The 22,310-nt window shown below is 41.4% G+C and overlaps 1 protein-coding gene across 2 annotated transcripts in view; it reads right to left on the reverse strand.

The window, feature by feature from the left end:
• Positions 1-866: 866 nt before the first annotated feature.
• GPR63 (G protein-coupled receptor 63) overlaps positions 867-22,310 on the reverse strand; it is a 50,524-nt gene continuing 29,080 nt past the window's right edge. For both annotated transcript variants that reach the window (XM_036890447.2, XM_036890448.2), the window contains exon 2: positions 867-4,503. In XM_036890447.2, the coding sequence (XP_036746342.1) occupies positions 3,094-4,353 (1,260 nt within the window). In that variant the 5' untranslated portion in view covers positions 4,354-4,503 and the 3' untranslated portion in view covers positions 867-3,093. The remainder of the gene's footprint in view (positions 4,504-22,310) is intronic.

Consider the following 22,310-nt stretch of genomic DNA (forward strand, 5'->3'; position numbering starts at 1 on the left):
GCCCCAGGGACCACACACATCAGATTCAGGCAGACTATTCAACAAAATGAAAGTGTGCATCCCTGGGCCCAAACCCAGACCCTCTGGGGAACCCGCAATTGGTACTGTCAACAAGCTCCTTGGGAGTATTAAGACACATGCTTCTATTAAGGTTTGAGTATCATTTCCCCACACTATTAGGGATTTCTTTTTGACAACAAACATTTCACTCTCTCTTTCTTCATGCTTCTTACTTATTAGTCAGAAGGAAAAGAAAAAGAAAAACATTTCTGATGCTGTCAGTCAGTGGTGGTAATTAGTAGTGGTACTTTTTTCCCCTCAAGAAAATATAGAATAGATGACATAGGATTCGGCACCTACATTTTTCAAAGGTACACCATAGTGTTCTTTTTTTAAAGCTTTCAAAATGTATACATAATAAAAACATTCAAAATGATTTGTAAACTGTCATTGGATCAAGATTATCCAGTGTAAAGAGAACTGCTGTGTGTGGTGGGGTTGCTAAATTCTCACAAAGGTCGCTTTTCACAAACACTGAGCATCTCAGCAGACATTCCAGAGCTTTCACCAAATGATGCACTGCCTTCCAAGCGGCACAAAATTACCTAAGCATTGCTCATAGAAGAAAACAAAGCTGGGTGTCAACCCCTATCACAAAGGGAGTTTCAAGACCTACCAAAACTACGTATTATGAATACACATCATGCTGACTTTCCTAAGAGAAAAGTCTCATTTCAACTGTACTTATTCATCTCTGCTTGAAATCCAGTTTGTATTGCAAATGGAAAGCATGACACCCTTCAACATACTACTAGGACCCACTACGGTGTCTCTGTGTTCTGTAAGATCCCTACAGACGAAAACAATTTTTCATGTGCATAATATAAATCAGAAATCAAAGAGGTAGGTGACTGTCTTTGGAAGATGATCCCCAAACAGTCTGTTGACTCAATATGCTTGAGTCCCAGAAGAGTCCTTTAACTGGAAAACGAGTTCCATTAGCATCACGATTGCCTTAAGAGAAGGGTTTCCTACATCTCTTGAGACGTCATCAAACTTCCAAAGTCCTAACTCCTGACACCGTGCCACGGGCTCCTCAGACATTCCATTCTCAGACCCAGCTAATGAAGTAAAATACAAGGTAATACTGGAGACCAGACCGTGATGCTGGCCTCTTCAAAAATCTCCACCCTCACACGGAGGAAAGCACATTGGAGTTCGGCAAGACCTTCAAGATTCATGGATTTCAACTCTCTGGTCGTAAAACTGAAGAAATCATAAAGGCTCATTTGTCCCACTGGCTCACAAAGCACTAAAATTCTGAAAAGATACTGCAAGTCCAGAAAGTGTTCCTAGTTAACTCCCCTGTTTGTAAAGCCCATGATGTGGCCAGGAGGCTACGCTCTCAGCCCTCACACAGCCTTCATCTGCAGACCACATCTGTTGGCTCTGTGCACTGTCAGTGATTTCTGAGAAGTGGACCAAACGCTCTGGACACACCAGGCAAGGACAGATGGTCAGCAAGAGAAAAAATAATTTGAAAACCCAGACCTGTCCTGTCAGACTTGCTCTAGGCTTGGAATCACGCCTATTTTTGCTTCTTTGTAGGAGACACAATTCCAACACACTCACAGACTCCAGCTCTGCTCTGGGAAAGCACCAGGCAATCCTGTTGTTCTGCCCTGAACATTTAGAAACACGTGGATGACTGGACACCCCTGAACCTGCGTGGCTAAGACCTACATGCAGGATTTAACTTCTCTACAGTTGGCAGTCACTTGTTTTACCAAACCAAAAAAAAATCACCTTCTCTCCTTACAGCGCTACTTATCTAAAATGTTTAAATTCCAGTATAAAAGGGTGGCTGTGAGTGCTTTTATTTCTTTGCATTTTCCAGACTTTCTGTAATGGTTTCACACATCTTTTGGTAATTAAAAATAAAGTGAACTTATTTTGAAGAGGAAGGTTTCAGTCTAAAAAAAAAAATTAAAGGACACACAGCATTGCCTCTTGACTAGGAAACATCTATGACCGATGTTACGTGTGGCACAGTGGACTAGAGCACGTCTCAGGACTCTGACAGATTTTTGGGGGTCCCAGTTCTACCACTAACCTTGGACAGGATTTTTGTCTCTCTGAGATTTGCTTTCCTCATCTATAAAAATGGAAGAAATAATACCTACCTCATAGGATGCTGTGAGGATACAATGAAGCACAGTGCCTGGCACACAGTAGGTGTTCAAGAAACGGTAGGCCCTTCTCTGCCCTGGACTCGGTGAGAGTCCTTGAGTAAAAGGAAACACCACGGCCAGCAGCAGCCTCGCCTTCACTGCGTCCCATTTAAATTTGCAAGGGTTCTGTCTCCTCAACTTTGCCCTATCGCCCTAAAGAATTGCTTTTGTGCTTAGAAAAATTTCTGTATTTTTATGTTCTCTTCTTTAGAACCATACATGCAGACAAAACATTTTTCAAAAGCTATCTTCCTGGAAATGATAATGCAATACTTCCTAAAGCACAACGTGTCTACATGTATAAAAACAATTTATGACTGAATTAGTTTGTACATTGTTTCTTAAAGTGCACCAAAGTAAATAGTAATGACCTTTAAAATGTCTCTAACCCCCTTGGGTTATATATTTAAATAAAAGTAAATAGTTATCTACTGAGATGTAAAAGTGGTTTTTGGCTCCGATATGATGGCGGTAAGCAGCCGTGTCTTCCAGAAAAAAAAAACTAACTGATAAACTCAACTTAGCAGCTACAAAACACCTGGAGTTCAATGTAACGGCAGGCGCAGTAAAGCACAATCCTGATTCCTCCTTCAAAAACAAAACCAGTCAAAGAAAAAAAAAAGCCATCTTCCCACCCTAAATCGAGGATGTGTTGCTTGAACCCTGGAGGTAACATAGGTGATTACTTCCCTATGTGTATTCTTGGTAAGAGAATTATAACCACCATTCTTTCTTTACACTGCATACACACCCTTACACAGGCTCTATAAAGAAAACAAGTGTAAGTGGACAGCCATGTGAAAGAAAATTCAAAGTCAGGTAGAGAATGACTGCCGCCCAAAACGTCAGGCCGTGCCGGTATTCACACCACCGTCCGATGTTCCCCACACACGTAGACGGCGCTGGGGCGTATCCGTCGCCTTGTGTTACCAGGGAGCCGGGGCAGAAACTTAAAGGACTTAGGCATCATGTCCAGGCAGGCGTCATGGAATTTCTTGATCCTCCAGTAGTAAATCAGCGGGTTCAATGCAGACTTGAGGTAGCAGAGCCAGAGCAGCCAGGTGCTAATCTCAAAAAAGTTGTGCTTGTAGTAAAAGTGCTTGCTGAACGTTGCCACAAGGCTGTAAGTGGTGAATGGGGCCCAGCAGACAATGAAGACCGCAAAGAGAATCAGAATGGTGGTGAAGGCACGCGTTTTAAAGCCCATGTCAACGCTCATCTGGAAGGGTCTCTGTAGGCTCATGAGACCCAGTTTGCTGGCCTGGCTGAGACATATACCCTCAGGGTAGCTATGGATCCTCAAGGCATTGTGCCGAAGGGTGTTGAGGATGCCCATGAAGGAATACAGTATCACCAGGAAGGGTATGAAGAAAGAAATGAGAGAGATCAAAATCACATAAGCTTGGTAACCTGGATTGGTTGTGTACCCAAACACGCACTGGGGGGCTCTGGAAGGTATCTGCAGGTCAGGGTTTCCTGCAGCCAAAGGAAAAGCTATGCAAAAGGAAGTTGCCCAGGAAACTGCGATCAGAACCTTAGCCCTGTATGGATTCAGCTTATCCTGCCTCTGGACTATAATAAGGAACCTATCAATGCTAATGATGAGCAGGATGGCTACTCCCTCTATCACAAACAACCAGAAAAACATAGCAGATACCCTACAGAAGAACTTCCCAAAAATCCACCTGGTCGTAAGAATAGTCACCAAGGCAAAGGGCATGTTCAACACTGCAAGCAACATGTCTGCAAATGCCAGGCTGGCAAGGAGGATGTTAATGGCAGAACGCATGGCAGCTTTTTGGTAAACCATGAGGCAAACAACCAAGTTCCCAAGAAAAGACACAAACAGTATAAATATCATTATAGCAGAAAGGATGATCTGGAGAGGCAAGTTTAGGCTCTTAAAAGCTGCTGGTGTTGGGGGTACAGCTGTGCTATTCACCCCCAAGGAACTCATCCCAGTGGGAGTCATGGTTTCAAGCCCGTACCTAAGCAGCGGACCGATGCCAGGGTGTTGGAATGGTGGAGGGAGCGTGATATTCACGTATGTGTTTTCATAGACTACGAATGTTGTGCTGGTTGTCCCAGTATGGGACGCAGTCAACACTTCTGAGAAGACCATGGTTTCAGTAGGATGTAGGGTGCCAGTGGAGAAGTGGGTGTTCTTCAAGCATTTCAACACAAAGCAGCAGTATCATGTTGCACTGATGAGCTTGGAAACACATTCTGGAACACGGACAAAGAGTTCCCTCTTCCATGGGAGTCCTTTTGCCTAAGAACAAGGCCAAAACACAAAAAGTCAATGAGCAATGGGCTTTGTGAATAACATTTGTCTTCTTACCTTTCATCATGAAGGATGTTTTGCTCTCTTCAACTCTTTAAGAATACTTAAGTCTCTAGCTTAGTCAGCACCTCCTTCCATTATATTTAGTCAACTATGATGGAAATATCATGACATTCATAAACAAAATGAAAGTAAAAAGAATCAAAATGTACTACTGCCTCAAAGGTAAAAGCTATAACCTTATGGTTAATTTTTCTTTTAAACTTCCAGTAGCAGCATATAAAACATTAATACATATTTGATTATCTAGTTCTCCTGAGAATACTAATATGTTTCTTAATAGTTCTTTGGTACAGGTTCATATTCCATTTCTGCATTAGCGCAGAACTACTTGGCCATGAACTCAAGTTTCCTATTTAACCAAGATAATCACATACTTTTGTTCTACTACCCTTAGAAGTAGGTACTAGGTTATTTTCTGAAACAGTTTCCCAGCTTTCTATTTTTTTGTGTCTCCTCCCAGATAATCCACCACAAACCATCCTGAAGAAGTTATTCAAGAGGAGAAGAAAAATGATATGTAAAATGTCTTGGTCATATTTTCAAAACTGTTTTCTAAAGCCTTCTGCTCGTCATTCTCTCTTCTTTCCCATGTCCACCCATTTCTGTACTTTATGGTCAAATACATAGACTTCTGCCTTCTCAGTTTCTTCTCCCTAAAACTGACTTTATCATGTATTAGCAACTTGAAAGAAGATATCAACCAAATAATAAAGATGGAGATTCTAAAGGAGATCACTGGAAAAATATTCAGGTATAGACAATCTATTCCAGAAAATTTATAGAAATTTGGTTTTCTTGCCCCAAAAAGTTTCTTATCACCTTTCTCTTATCCTTTTCCCCAACTTCTTGCCAATTAGTGCAGCTCTGTAGGGTTTTCTGTAAGGGACTTACTCTACTATCTTACTAACCCACTTTTGTGGGGTACATTCTTCCTTACTTTCATCTTTCATGAGAACTCTTTGGATTTCTGGGTAGATTCCTTTAATAAATCTCAAAGACTGGGAAGAAAATAAATGCATGGAAGGTTAAATCCAACACTGTAGCCAAATCACAACTCTCTACCATTCATGTATCTATAATCCCTCTTTGTTATCCAGGGCTGTCTCTGTAAATAAGGAGAATATTAATCTGTTTGTTCAAAATGTTGATTTTACTATTCACTCTCACTTTCATAGCTTAATTTCTTTGCCCCTACTAGATTTTATCCATCTTCACATATTCACTTTGAAATGCAAAATATACCTAGGTAAGATGCCACATTAAGCCAATGACTCTCAAGCTTTATTAACCACAAAGGGTCAATGGGTAGGGGGAAGTGGTAGTTGGAGAGTTTTACACCAAAATCACCGTGAGACCCTTTAGAACTACCATTAAATATACATACAAGTAGGAATGAAGACTTTGCTTGCTACATAAATCAGCTTCAATACAAGTCTAACTCGAGGAAAATTATAAATAGGTGAATGCGTATCTTACACCTAATGTAACAGCTATAATTGTGCTTGACCCAGTAAATAAACATATATCTATCCTGAAGTAGTTCACACTTTATTTTTTATTAATTTATTGAAGTATAATTGACATATAACATTAGTTTAGTCTCAGGTGTACAACATAATAATGATTCAATAACTGAATACACTGTAAAAAGAATCACCATAATAAGTCTTGTTAAAAACACCACCATGCAGAACTACAATAAAAATTTTCTTGTGAGAATTTTTAAGATCTACTCTTATACTAAATTTCAAATATGCAAACAGTATTATTATTATTAACAATAGTTGCCATGTTGCACAAGTCCCATGAATTATTAATTTTATAACTGGAAGTATGTACCTTTTGACCCCCTTCACCAATTTCACCCACTCGCACCCCCCACCTCTGACAACCACCCATCTGTTCATCAATCTGTATCTATGAACTTGGTTGTTTTTTGGGGGGGGTGGGAGTTTATTTGTTTTCTTTTTTAAGATTCTACATATGAGAGAGATCACATGGTATTTGTCTTTGTCTGACTTGTTTCACTAAGCAAAATGTCCTCAAGGTCCATCCATGTTGTTGCAAATGTCAAGATTTCATTCTTTTTTATGGATCAATAATATTCCACTGTATATATACCACAATTTCTTTATCCATTCTTCTATTGAGGAGTATTTTGGTAGTAGTTAGCACTGCAAATAATGCTGCAATGAACATAGGGGTGTAGATATCTTTTCAAATTAGTGTTTTCACTTTCTTCAGAAAAATACCTAAAAGCCAATTGTTGGATAATATGGTACCTCTATTTTTATTTTGTATGGAGGAACCACTATTCTGTTTTCCACAGTGACTGCACCAATTTACATTCTGAACAAAAGTGCACACGGGTACCCTTTCCTCCACATCCTCACCAACACTTCTTATTTCTTGTCTTTTTGATAATAGCCATTCTAACAGGTGTGAGTTGATATCTCGTTGTGGGTTTGGTTTACATTCCCTCAGTGACTAGTGATATTAAGCATCTCTTCATGTACCTTTTGGCCTTATACACATCTTCTTTAGAAGAAGGTCTACTGAGACCTGCCCATTTTTAAATAACACTGTTTGTCTTTTTCCATTGAACTGTATGAGTTCTTTACAAATTTTGGATATTAGCCTTTATCAAATATATGATTAAATATTTTCTCCCATTCAGTAAGTTGCCTTCTCTTTGTACTGATGGATACACTTTAAAACATTTAGTTTCCTTGATCATGTTGAGTAACAAAAACAAAAAATAGAATGGCATCAAAGCAAAATCACCATTTAAAAATATGCTTTTTAGGTTGACATAAATACATACAAAGTCATAATATTAAGTCTCCTGTTACTATAAAAGCTTCTTACTCAATTCATTCAATTATTTATTCATCAAATATCTATTCAAAAACCCAGTAAGTGCCAGGCACCAGAGAAGCAGTAAAGAACAAATGGTGCCTGGATTTCTGGTTACACAAGGCAGACTGACCATAGACCCTGCATCTCAAAATCACACTGAAATGAGAGTAAAGGGGGTTTTTAAACAAAATGTACAACCCAAAAAAACAAGAGGTATGAAAGAGACACACCAATAGGTAAGGTTTCTTTTTTTAATGATTTAAGGCAAAAAGCAGAGGGTGGTGTAGTAACTGACTGAACAGAACAGATTCTTTATCCTCAGTGCTTCCAGGAAGAAGCTGATACCCCGTAGATCCTCAAAGAAGCTCTGGGTTGGGGGGCACCTGTTACCCCAGAAAGGGTGGGTGGGGCTGAAAACTGGAAAGCTGACTGAAAAACCTGTACGCAGAGCCACTGGAACCCCACTCCACGCCCAGGTGTCTGTCCTTCCTTTGAGCAACCACATGAAAGCACATGCTTCCAGTCCAGCAGCCCAACTCTATGGCATAATGGAACCAGTAAGCACCAGACTTGAGAAAAATCAGTAGAGGGCTGAAAACACGGGGACTGAGTGAATGTCTGCCCATTCCACATGAGAACCTAGCGCCCAAGAGCCAGCAGCCAGGCATATGCTACCCACACAGGACCAAAGGGCTGCCCCCTTCCAGTAACTAAAAAGCTCTAGTTGAAAAAATTCTAGATATTAACATTTGGAGGTACCCCAAGAAAATACCAGCTTGGTGCAGAGTGACCCTATATACTGAAGCCCACCCACTGTCAAGCCCACCCCATGTACTCAGAACTTTTAATCAGCTTTTTGGTACATACTTATAGTCAATTTCCCTCACATATGAGTCTACAGAGGGATTAAACAAAAATTAATTTTGTAGTTAAACATAAGGACAAGAAGCAGACTTTATAATATCAGGGAATATAGCATGCATGGACTTATTACTGCCTGTGCCCTGGGTATCTGTTCCGCACATTTCACTGGCTATACTCCTGGCTCACCAGAATGTAATGATTCTCCGACCCTCTTCCTTTTCTTACTGAGAAGCATAAAAACCAAAGCAGTTCTTCTGAATGTTCAAAGTAATTAATCATGTTAAAAGATTCTTTCCTCTCAACGCTTCTCATCAAATACCACTGTGACTTCAAGTTTCGCTTGAATTTTCCACAAGATGAAATAAAAGCTTTATACTTAAAATTTATATTTCCAAAAGAAATGGGACAGTTAGCAACATGAGAACCAGAAAATTAGCTTCAGTCAGTAATATTTGCCTGACAGTCCTAAGGTGAACCCCAAGGTACGTGAGTCTTTGTTTGGCATTCGGTGAAAAGTCTTACATTTTCTAAGTAAGAAAAACTTTATAAACTATGTGTGAATGTGTGCGTACATGTATCTTATTTTTTATTTTTAAAACAACTGTCTATTTTTTCACTCGCTCCACCAGCTAGATTTTATACCAAAAGGATTATATTTTGAAAGATCAAATTTATCAGCTGTGTTTTTATCTCAGAGTCCTGTCTTTGCCTTCCTGTCCCTTTCTAGAATGGTTACTTTCTGATGTCCCCGAATATCCCTTCCCTACCATCTTGGAGATCCTCCTTTCTGCCTTCGGCTCCTGACGTCTGTATTTCCTTGGCCTTTTGTTATCCACTTCACTAATTCCTTTGTTTACTTCTTTCTTTTCCACAGACTGTTTCTCCAACTGCTTATGCACAAGGGAGGTACATTTTTGAGTCCCTGTATGTTTGAATAAGTCATTATTCTGTTTGTATTAATTTTCTTGGTTTAGAATGCTCAGTTGAAAATAATTTTCTCTGAGAATTTTGAAGGTGTTGATCTACATCAGTGGGTCTCAAAGTTAAGGGTACATTAAAATCAGGTGGAACACCTGTTAAAATACAGACTGCTGAGCCCCACCCCTTGCACCTAATTCTGTAATCTGCTGTGGGTCCCAGAATTTGCAGGAAGGAAAAAGGTAAATTGAGGACTTTAAATGTTAAACTCAAGGACTAGATGAGGAATTTTCAAGCTTCTTTAACCACCGTGAAATAAATTTTTATCTTCTATAGCCCCAGAGATGAGATTTCTGAAAACTAAACTAAAATCTATTCCTGTGAGTAGCTATATTGAGATGAAAATTAGATTCGCAACCTTAATAGAGTCTCTTCTGTTAAAGTCAGGGCATTGATTGGGAAGGAGCAGGGGCTGCAAAATTGGGGTGGGGAGACACAGGGACTCTGATGAAGCTGAGAACTTTGTTCTGCAGAGCCTTCCTTGCAAACAGAAATAGTCTTTCCTCCCCTGTCTAATGAGGTTAGTCTCTCCTTGCCTGAAGAATCAGTAAGGGCCTCACCTAAGGTAGTTCTTTGCAAGGGACTTTTGCTCTTCATAAGGACCCTGCCTCCCCACCTTTATTTGGTAGCTCTGTTTCTAGGCCTACAACCAGACTCAAGTCCCAGAAGAATCCCGAAGGTGAAATACAAAGTGTAACCTAGAAAAAAGTACCATTCACTTCAAAAGAAATTCATGATTTTTCCCATTTTACAAAGACAGAAACCAGGAAATACATATGAAAATGGATTCAGAGGGTATGCATTGTGTGAGGTTAGAAGGAATATAATATTTGATCAGATCAAATTTATTGACATAGGTACACTAAACAAATTCTACATCCTCTGTATTAGCTCAAGTGGTTGAAAATGGCTCTAACAGTTTGTTCAGTTTGACTGAAGCCTGGTTCTAAAGGTCACTTTTTAGTAACATGACATTGAAATCCTGGGTATAGAGGAAGCCATCCAAAGACTAGGAACGCTGAACTGGATTTACCATGTAAGACCTGCTCACCCACCTCTAATGGTATAACATGGTAGGACCCAGAGGGCACTGCCTTCACCAGGACTTTGAGAGATACACCAGTTGAGAGGACCACTAGCCTTCTTGAAGATCTCTGCAAGGTGTTCTCTGCAGATGAGCAGTGACAATTAGCAATGCTGCCATCTGAGAACTGGGTTCCTGAATTGAATGGGGATGACGGTATCCCAGGGTCCAGGGGCTGTGGGACAGAACTTAACCAGAGATGAGGTGAGCATAGTTACCATGTTATCAGGCAACAAAGCAAAAGCTAAAATCAGAACAGTCTGACCTGCAAGAGATGGTTGGTATTTGACCATAGTGTTTCTAAGAGGGAAACAGGGACAACCCCATCAAGTGCTACTTGATCTGTATGAACAGCAAGGCTAAAAAATAGAAAGATACGGCCCCACATCAATATCTGAATTTGAGCCAGGACACAGACCTAGAGCCCCATGAGTAAAAGGAAGCCAGGTTCCCTTGATGAAGGAACTTGCTGGTCAGCCATAAAAAGGTACACTGGTAATCTTCCTCCCGACCTTCCCCAAAAACCTGAACTCCCCCAATTACCAGAGGAACTATACATGGAGGAAGGAGAAATACTCAGAGTTTTGTGGAAGCTCTGACCTGATACTCATTCCTGGAGACCCAAAATGGTACGGTTTTCTACCTTTCAGGAGTAAAGGCTCATGGAGATCAAGCGATTCATGGATGTTGGGCTCACTTCAACTCCTGCTCATCCCAGAATTCATGCCATCATTATTTTCCCAGTTCGGAAATGCAGAATTGGAACAGACTTACTTTTAGCAACTACAGGATCTCTCATTGGCTCCCTGGCATGTGGAGTAAACTATAACAGTAAGAAAGGTCGAGTGCAAACTCCTAGAACTACCTCTACCTATGAAAATACTCAACTTCTTTCCTATAGAGGTTGCAGAAATTAGGGTCACATCAAGGACTTGAAGGATGAAGGTAATTATTCCTTCACATCCACATTCAACTTGCCTATTTGGCTTTCCGAAGAACAGGTGGATTTTGTGAATGCAGATGCTATACCAGATGTGACTGCATTGCTGGAGTTCACTAGTCCATTCTCTGGCATCTGGTACACAGCTATTGATCTGGCAAATTAACGGTATTGATTTTTTTTTTCTTTGTATATGGTAGTAAAGACCACCTGAGCAGTTTGTCTAGTTTGTCTCCGGCTGGCACCCTACTGGGTGCCTAACAAGTCCTACTTGATCCACCTCAGGGCTCTCTCAACAATCCAGCACACTTTCAAAATCCAGTCCATAAGGACCACGATTGCTTCTTGATTCCACGGAATGTCATGCTTTCCATTTTGTGCTAACTGAGCAATAAGTAGTAACTACCCTGTACACTTAGGTAAGATACATGTATTCCAGAGGCTGGGGAAAGATCCCTATAAAATTTCAAAGGCCTGCTACCTTTGTAAATTGTCTAGGGGTCTTGCATTATGTCAATATATCTCTTCCAAGATGATAGCTGGCTCCTCCTACCACTCATAGTCACAACACCTAGTAGGCTTTTTTGGGTTTTGAAGGCATCAAATACCTTATTAGGGTATGTTATTCTGACCTATTTGTCAAGGACCTAGGAAAAGCCACCAAGTTTGAGAGAAACATTTAATAAAAGAAGGCTCAGCAACAGGCCCAGGCTGCCGTGGAAGCGCTCTGCCCCTTGGGCCATGTGACCCAACAGATTCACTGGTGTTTCAAGTCTCTGTGGTAGATTCTGTGTGGCATTTGACAGGCCCACTGTGGTGGTGAATCCCAACACAGACCTTTAGGATTTAGAACAGAGCTACGTAAAATAAGCACTCCGTTAGTATTGGCTGGCCAGCCAAGGCCATAAAGTTGGGGTACGCAGCGCACTTCAACCTTAAGTGGAAGAAGTTTCTATGAACTCAGGCCTGGCAGGTACTTAGGTGACATGAGCAGGTGGCTCAGATTCCCTGCAGCTCCTATTCTTGCTACATTGATTCTCTCTTCAAACTTTGCCTGTGGCGTTACTGAGAAGAACTCCTTATGACCAACTGAAGAAGAAAAATTCAGGCCTGATTTAGAGATGGTTCTGTATGCCACGTTGGCGCTGCCCAAGAGTAAGAGCTGTGGTACTGCAGTCCTACTCAGGAGCCCTGGAGGACATGGAAAAGGGAAAGCCTCCCAGTGGGGAAAACTTTGAACAGCATGCTTGATTGTTCATTCTGAAGGAGATATGCCAGACGTACAGATCGACACTCATCCATGGACAGGAGCTGATGGTTTGGCTGGCTGGTCAGGTAAATGCTCACCAAACAGCTACCGCAAAAGAAGGGGCTCAACAATCGGGCAAATTAAGATGACCCATACTACAAAGGTCAATCAACCTCTTTCTCCACTCTTGTTCTTCCCCAAAACGTTCATGGACAAAGTTAAAGAAACTGAAGAGGACACAAATAAATGGAAAGACATTCTGTATTCACGGAGTGGAAGCATTAGTATTGTTAAAATACCCATATTACCCAAGGTGATCTATGGATTCAGTGTACTCCCTATTAAAAGACAGATAAAAACCCACATATAGGGTGGTTCTAGGAATTAAACACAACAGGCGGAAGTGGTTATACAATACAAAGTGCCATCAAGATACAATATATTAGAACCACGATCTTGCTACAGTGCCTCAACTATTTTATGCAATCAGTATATCTACTGTACCCATTGGGGAAAGTATAAACTGTTTCAAGTTTTTGGAGGATATACTGGAAGTATTTTCAGTATTAAAAATAAATAATTTAGGGACTCTCTTGTCCCCTCCTGGCGTGAGCCAGGAGCTCTGTCCTTTCACTGTACCTCTAAATAAAAGCCTGTACCTTGCTCTCCTAAAAAATAAATAAATAAATAAATAAATAATTTAAAATTGTCCAGAATTCTGTATTACAGAAATAACAGCAGAAACATGGAGATGAGGGTATTTATTGCAGCATTATTTCAGAGTGAAAAACTAGACCCCTTTGAAAGGCTCACCAATAATAATTAAATGAATTATAGTAACACACACTAGAGAATATCAGGCAGCTATCCCAAACCACAAATAAATCTATAATACTGACACCAGAGAATACTCATCATATAACAAGTGAAAAAAATGAACTTGCAGAATGACATACAATTAGTACTAAAGTTGTGTATGTGTGTAGACATATGCACATATGTGTGTATGTGTGTGTGTGTGTGTATCATGTTTATGTATATGTGTATGTGTGTATATGTTTAGACAGACAGAAGAATATACACCAAACTGACAAAAATGATTTCCTCTTCAGTGTGAAAATAAGGGTGCAAAATACAGTTTCCTTATTTACTTCCTTTTTTGTAGAATTTTTTTTCACTTTAAACTTATACTGGCCTTCATTAATCTGCCACACTTTCCCTCACCTTCTTCCTGTATAAAAGTCCTTGAGGATGAAGGCTGCAGCCTGTCTTCTTTGGAACCTATCAGGCCTAAAAGCTGTGTACTCTAGTGATGTTTAAAAATGCAGAAACTATAGCGCCCATTACCCATGAAGAAGGTGAGCAGCAAACCATTCAGTTTGTGGATCCTCTCGACAAATGGGCCCAGCAAACGGCCTGGGGCAGACTTCTCAGGGCCCCCATCAGAGCCCCCCCAATATCTGGGTCCTAGCTGACTGGGACCACTGAGATCAGCCCTCTAATGATTAGCCTTGAGTCCCCTGAGCCCAGGCTGCTGGGAAGGGCCAAACAGCAACACTCCGGAATACCCGCCGCTCCACGACTCTCCTGTCCCTCAAGCAGCCAAGTAAACACGTAACAGGCTGCTGGTAACGGCCGAAAGAGGACTAATGGAAAAAACCAAGTGTTCTGGCAAATTCATTACTGACGCAGTGGAATAAAACCAGGTGAGAGTGTGAAACACCGGCCTTACTTAGACTGTCTGATTTAGTCCCAAAGTTTAAGTCTAAAGGAAAGGGAAAGCTCGAGAGAGAGGCTTCTGCAGGCTCCTGTCTTGGTGTGCTGAGCATCTCTCCCCCATTCTGCTCCAGAGGCTGTGCTAGAGAGAAGTGGTGAAGCCTTCTCTGATGCCTGCCGAACTTGTAGCCAAGAAGAATTTTACTTGGTCCCAAAGTCTTCCTGCCTCTACCCCCATCCTCCCCCTCATTCAGTACAGAAAAAAATTGAAAAATAAGAGAGGAAAGAAATGTACACATGAACCCATATTCTTTATATTAGGCTCTTACTATAGGTCTAGAAATTCTAATTAGTAAAGGGGATGGTAGACAACACACCAGGGTGGAAGCAAACATACTCCGAGGAAACGAGTTTTGTTGTGAGGTAGGTAGAAACAGAAATAAAGAACCAGTCATTTCACCTCAGAAGTAGACCAGACTTCAACTTTATGTCATTAAAAACAAAAAAAAGCAATCACTTTCATTGGACAACCCGCTTTATAACTAAAAAGAAGACTCCATAAATAAATTTGACCTTGATAGCAATGTCTTTATTTTTCAGCTGAAATCTATTGTTTTTGGTTTATCCATAGGAAGAGTAGAAGGAGGCTTTGAACAAACTAAGAGAACATGCAACAATCAAGTGAGAGGATGGGGTAGGAAAGCGCTAGTTTAAAGTTAGTTTTATAAAGAGAAAATTGTCATTGAATAAAAATTTCACTTATTTTCAAGGTGTATCTAACTTAAAACTCAATAAAACTAAAGGGGGAAAAATGCTGTCTGCACATTTTTAATATGAACCAAAGCAGTGGTCTATTTATAAAACTGTTCTATCCCCAGTGCATTTCTAATTCCAAACAGAATATTCAGAAAAAACAAATTTTTCTCACTAATGTTCAAAGGAACACTTAGTTCTCCCATGGACATTTTTAAAATTAGATTATTAAGCATGAGGATTTATTTGCATTCATCTTACTTTCCCCACAACTACTGAGAAATTAAACTAAATGTCAGCAAGGGCTCTGTTTCAGAGGAGAATATTCTAAGTGACCTCTGATGACAATTAAAACTGAAACTCAAGTAGCAAGAAAGGTCAGCATTTAATAGAAGAGTAACTTAATTATAATTAAAAACTGGAAAAATGTGTTTTTTAAGTGGCTAATAGGTGATTAACCTTCTGAAAACCTTTCTAGAAATACGAAGAGCACAAGAAATGACAAGCCCCATGGTGACAGGTTTTGTTCCCATTCCTTTTGTCTCTTATTTCTATTTCTTATTCTTTGGTTCACATTCATTAGCTCATTGTTCAGCTGAGAATTTTTACCAGCCTTGAGACTCTTACTGGAAAATGCAGGCCAACTGAATTTCATCAGCCTTTTTGAAATAGCTCCCAGAGATACATTACTTACCTGCCCTTGATGTTTCTCACAATGGTGTTTGACTAAAAATTCAATATTTGGAAAGAAATACCCAGTCTTATTAGTAGATGTTGAATCTGGAATCTTAAAACAAATCATAAGGCTGCCTAGATTTATAACTGCTATGCTAAAACCTGAATATCTCCTTTATCACCTACAAACTATCCGGATTGGACAAGGATGAAAAAAGTATTGTTTTGTACACCTAAAGGAGGATACACAGGTATTCACGTTGAAATCCTCATGCTAATTAAAAGAAATATAATTTAGTCTTACTTTGCAAAACACACATAAAAAAAGAAAAAGATTTAAAAGTTTGGTTCTTTTCTTCTCATGTCACAAGGAATTTCCTCCCTGCCTTGCTTGTATATGTAGATACCTGACGAGTGTGTTTCAATGGCCCAAACCTTCCTTCTGCGCTCCAGCCTCACATATCCAATTGCTCATTTAACATTTCCACTTGGGTCTCTCAAAGGCACCTCAAACTCTGCATGTCCAGTTAAATTTATGGGGATGCACCTCCCCCTCTAAGCTACCCCACACCAGTTCCCACACCATTACTAGGTTATACAAGCCAAAAACCTCAGAGTCACCCTGACATCTTCCTCCCTCTGATATAACTCATTCCTTCCCACAATAACTGTCCATTTTAACTCCCACATGTCATTCCTATCAGGTCACTTCTCTCCAATCCTTCCAAACTACCAACAGCTCTCATGAGGCAGGAATGTCTGTCTGGCTAACTCACAAACAGATTCCCAACACCAATGACTATGCCTACCACATAGTTGGTGCTCAGTAAGCATTTGCTCAGTGAATACACAGACTCCTGCTAACTATTCACCCATCCCCATTCCCCATTTACTCTGTGAATACTGGCTCTTCCATTACTATGGGAATTTTCTCTGCCCCCTAACCAAGCCAACTGCCACCCTCCATTCTGTTGTCTCATTTCAACATAACATGCACTTCTCTGTAATGACAGGCAGAAGTCACAGTACTTATCCACACCATCTCCTGCTTTATGCCTGTGTCCAGGCCCACCACCCAACCCCTGACCTGACTGGACAGCAAACTCCAGGAAGGTAGAAATGTGACCTTTTTCTTCTTTTGCTCAGTACTGTATCCTTAAACCCAATTAAGAGCTTCGCGTATACACTCAATAAAAAGCTGAATCATTAACTGAAAAAATTCTGTCATCACATTTATAACCCCAAATCTCCTTTTATTCCCTGTTTATGAAACCTTGAAAAGAAAAGTTTTCTCCTAACGGCACTGCCTTTATACCATGCGATTTATCTTGTCTATTTGGGAAGTAAGTTACAGAGGTTAACACAGTAAACACAGGGAAGAGATGAAATCACGTACCTCATGGGATCTGACCCTCATGGCAGTTTTCTGTCTTCTAAGTAATGAGCCAGATAGTTGCTATAGTCTGAATATTTGTGTCCTCCCCAGATTCTTAAGTTGTAAACCTAATGCCCAATGTGATAATATTAGAAGGTGGGGTCTTTGGGAAATGATTAGGTCATGCGGGCAGAGCCTGCAATGAAGGCAGGATTAGCGCCCCTGTATAAGAGGCTTGAGAAAGCTCCCTTAGCCCTTCCTGCAGGAGAGGATACAGTGAGAAGCTGCCAATCCACAACCTGGAAGAGGCCCCAAGTAACCACGCTGGACCCCTGACTGCACACTTCCAGCCTCCAGAACTGTGGGAAATGAGTCACTCCAGCTGTGACTTACAGTAGCCCACACAGACTGAGACAAGCACAAATAGAGGAACACAATTATATTAAACCCACAGACTAGAAATCACGTGAATGGAGGCATCAGATTCCTAGGAACTAGAGGAATAAAAATCTAACATTAAAGCCTAAGCAGAAATAAGAATAAAACAGTATAATAAAAATTAGAACACTATAAAACTCTAACAGACTATAAATGAGAAACTAGGCAAGGAGAACAAGGTTGAGAGGCGGGAAAGTGCTTTGCGCCCTGTGTCCATGCCTATTTCACCCTGCCGCCGGGACCTCCTTAAGTCCCTTCATCTCACCTGTTTGCCCAAATCTGACCCCACATGGCACCTACAGAGGTTCTCGCTCCTCCACCCACTTCCCAACTCATATTAATGTCGCCTCACCGTGGAGCACTGGATCCGCTTTCCACAGATTGTCCAGGGTGGCTCCTTATCCCAATCAGAGGGTGAAGGTCAAACAATACCCCGTGGGATGAATTTTAGCCTGAGAACCGCAGGAGATGGAAAGGATGTCTTCCGCCTTAGGTCCCTGAATGACCAAGCCATGGAGAGCTCTTTAAAGCGTGTTCAGAAGACAACTCATCCGATTAAATTATGGCCGGACCAGTGACACAGCACCTTGCACTGCTTTCTCCTCCTGCCTGCTAATGTCCCTTGTCCCTTTCCCCTCACTCTTGCTGCCCTGAGATTGGACCTCCCGATATAACCTCCCACTATTAACTTTGCCTCAGGCTACGGTTTCCAGGAAACCCCAGCTAAGGAACACAAAACCCTGAAAAAGAGATACCAATCTAAATGACACCACTAGTACTTCTCTTCTGTACTGTAATTGCAGTTAATGACCTCACCATCCATTTGCTTCACCCCAAAATCTGGGCGTCCAACACCATTTCTTCTTGTACCTCTATCAGCGCACCAGTCACTCTGTCCTGCCAGTTTTCCCTCCTAAGCGATTGTTTAATTGTTTCCTGTCCTGCTTACTCCTATGATGTCTCTAGTCCAGGTAGGAGCCTCCTAAATGCTCTCTCTGCCTCAGTCTTGTCCTCTCCCTCTATTTTAAATTCACCCACCAAACTATAGCCAGATGAGTAGGAAAAAATCCATGATCCTAATCACTTAAACACTTGATGGATTCAACTACTGCAATGGGTGATCAATCTTTTTTTTTCCCTCAACAAGCCTGAAGGATCGAATATGTTCATAAGTGATAAGAATTCAGGGGAAAGAGTGTGTGTTGGAACGGTCACCCCAAAAGTGTGTATCAGAATTCCTGAAGGATGCATGTGTAGTTGGGAAAAGTTTCCTTCCTTTCTGCTCTCCCAGATTATAATACACTCCACCTATATTTTTTGTAGATTTGTTTTCTATCTAGTGCCTCTTTCCCCATCATCTCTAAGGACCAGGTCCCTAGGTCATAGAGACAGTCATGTGACTGCTCAGTGCCCTATCTCCACATAGTGGCTGATCTGGAGATGGGCTCATGTCATTTGCCTGTCCTTTCACACATCTCTAGGTCAGGTCACTGCTACGTACTCTTACACTTCCTATAGGATATCATCCCTTCCAGGAATCCTTCTCAAGGCTTCATCTTGAACTCAGCACTCTCTCCCTTTGTGCTCCAAGTGTACTCTATGCATACCTGCAGGTTAGTCCTGGGTTACAGTGACATGGAGCAAGGCACCTTTTAGGAAGTTTTATCCAGCCAAATGGTGAGAGAAGATGAGTTTTAAAAAGTAATATGGAAAACATAGGCAAACATCTCTTGAATATAAACATGAGCGACTTTTTCATGAATGCATCTCCTCAAGCAAGAGAAACAAAATAAAAAGTGAACAAGTGGGACTACATCAAACCAAAAAGCTTCTGTACAGCAAAGGACAAAAATACCAAAACAAAAGGGCATCCCACAGTATGAGAGAATATATTTGTCAATGATTTATCTGCTAAGAGGTTAGCATCCAAAATATACAAACAACTCATATGCCTCAACACCCAAAAAACAAACACCCAATTAAAACAGGGGCAGAGGACCTAAACAGACACTTCTTCAAAGAAGAAATAGGGATGGCCAACAGGCACATGAAGAGATGCTCCACATCACTAATCATAAGAGAAATGCAATTTAAAAACACAAGGAGATATCACCTCACACCAGTCAGGATGGCCACTTTCCAAAAGACAAGGAACAACAAATGCTGGAGAGGATGCAGAGAAAAGGGAACCCTCCTACACTGTTGGTGGGAATGTAAATTTGTTCAACTGCTGTGAAAAACAATATGGAGGTTCCTCGAAAAACTAAAAATAGAAAATACCATTTGACCCAGTCATTCCACTCCTAGGAATGGAATCTGAAGAAAACAAAATCCCTGATTCGAAAAGACATATGCACCTGTATGTTTATTCCTGCACTATTACAATAACCAAGATGTGGAAGCCACCTAAATGTTCATCAATAGATGAATGGATAAGGAAGATGTGGTACATATACACAATGGAATAGGAATAGTATTCAGCCACAAAAAGAAAAGAAATCCTGCCATTTGCAACAACATGGATGAATACAGAGGGTATTATGTTCAGTGAAGGAAGTCAGGCAGAGAAAGACAAATTCCAAATGACTTCACTCATTTGTGAAGTATAAAATCAAAGTGAAACAAAAGGAACAAAAAAAGCGTAGACTCATAAACACCAAGAAGAGACTAATGGTCACCAAAGAGAAGGGGTTGGAGAGGGTGGGGAGGGAAGGAGGAAGAAGGGGATTAAGGGGCACTATACTTTGCAATCACAACAGAGGTAGGTCACTTGAACAGTAGTACAACATGAAGAATACAAATCATGACTCTATAACATCTTACTATATTGACAGACAGTGACCACAGTGGAGAGGATGAGGGCTGGATAATATAGGTAAATGCTGAACCACTGTTTTGTGTATGTGAGACCATCATAAGTTTGTCTATCAATGATACTTAAAAAAAAAAAAAGTAATATGGGATTCTTTTGGATTAAATGTGTTACATGTAACTACCCATTAAGTAAAATACCCGTCTGGAAGGAAAATATCCTCACCTGACCTTACTCTACTTGATGATGTAATTGGCCTCCTGCACGGGTGTGTGCTTACACACCTGCTGGCAATGAGCCATTATTGACAGTGTTACTATATAAAGAGCTTTGCCAAGTGCTCACCGTGGAGACAGAGACAGAGACAGAGACAGAGACGGAGACAGAGACAGACTGCAGACTCTCCCCAGGCAGACATGATTCTAGCACTCCACCTGCCACTGTGAGAATATAGCTTGGTATAAACCCTTTTATCCACAATGTTATGTTGTCATTATTTGGTCTCACTGAATTCAAAGTGAACTTGCCCAGAGCAGAAACCCCTTTCCAGCAAGATATTTGGCATAGTTGGCAGGATTCACTCCAAATCAGAAAACGGAATAAGCTGCCCTCCTGGGAGGGGTACTTCATAGGCTGCCCCTGTGGATGCAGAAATACTGCAGGATGCCCCTATAGGTAAGAGATACTTGGGTGTCGTCTGCTGAACATATGGCCCAAGGTGGTTGTCTGCCTAGAGGAGTGCCCCGCCCCCCGCCACAAGGACTGGGAGGACATGGAAGTGATGCCTGGGGCAGTGGTGAAGGCCCTCCACAAGACTGGGAAATCCCTGACAAAACAGGATGCCCATGTGGAAGTGGGAGCTGTGGGATGGCTACTCCTCACAATGTTAAGAAGGGCCACAAAGGAGACAAACACGCTCCTGAGAGAAGCACAAGACGAGGTAAAGCTCATGAAGGATGAAAAAAATTCACTGATAACTGAGATGCCATCATAGCAAGGTGCTATGGAGAAGGTACAGGATGTAGTGATAGCACAAGAAGAGAGAGCACAAGAATGCAGGCTGTGAGGTACTGTGGAGGAGGTAAAAGATTTGTTGCAAAATGACATGGCATCACTGCAAGGCACTGTGGAAGAGGTAAGGACCATGAAGGAGGAGGTACCCCTGAAAGAAGCATGAGAAGGGGAAGTGTGAGAATGTGAGCTTAGAGGGGCTGTGTAAGAGGTAAAAGATTCACTGCAGAGTGAGACAGCAGCACTGCAAGGCCATGAAGGACATACTCCTGCAAGAAGCACAAGAAGAGGCAGCGCAAGAATGCCAGATGTAAGGTACTGAGAAGGTAAGAGAGCGGTTGAAGACTGAGATAGCATCGCTGCGAGGCACCGTGTAGAAGGCAAGGAGGTGCTGAGCAGAGCAAGAAGGCTGCCGTCAGCCCCAGAAATGGTGAAGGAGCCGGAGGAGAACAAGTGCCTGCTCTATTGAATTCCTGCCTGGTTGTAGTCAAGAAAATAAAGATGCGACAACTGTGGTTTCCTCCAGAAAAGGTGCAGCAGCCTCCCCAGGTATGGGAGCACCCCGTGCTCCACCCCTGTTCACAGGCAGAGCTGGTAGATTTGGGCCCCCGGTTTCAGTAGACCCCCTTGGAGTCCATATCAGCCTGGCTTCTGTGCCTTTGGGATGTAGGGGTGGATGGGATCATTCTGTCTGGCTCAGAGATAGGAAAGCTGGCTTCCCTGATAAATATCCTGCCTTATGGCAGTTGACCACAGAGTACACACTAGACCCCAGGGAATCATTCACTTCTCAAGTGGGTAATGGCCACATTTCATACATTATGACCCAAACATAGTGACTTACCATCCTCCCCACCCCCACAGAATGGCAGACGTACACTGAACTTCAGCAGGTGTTAAAGGAGTTGGGCATGAAAAAATGCCATTTATAACCCAGTAAATTATGGCCCAGATGAGGAGATATTTATGGCGGCATGA

The sequence above is a fragment of the Manis pentadactyla genome, chromosome 12 (assembly GCF_030020395.1).
Source record: "Manis pentadactyla isolate mManPen7 chromosome 12, mManPen7.hap1, whole genome shotgun sequence".
Classification (NCBI taxonomy): Eukaryota; Metazoa; Chordata; class Mammalia; order Pholidota; family Manidae; genus Manis; species Manis pentadactyla.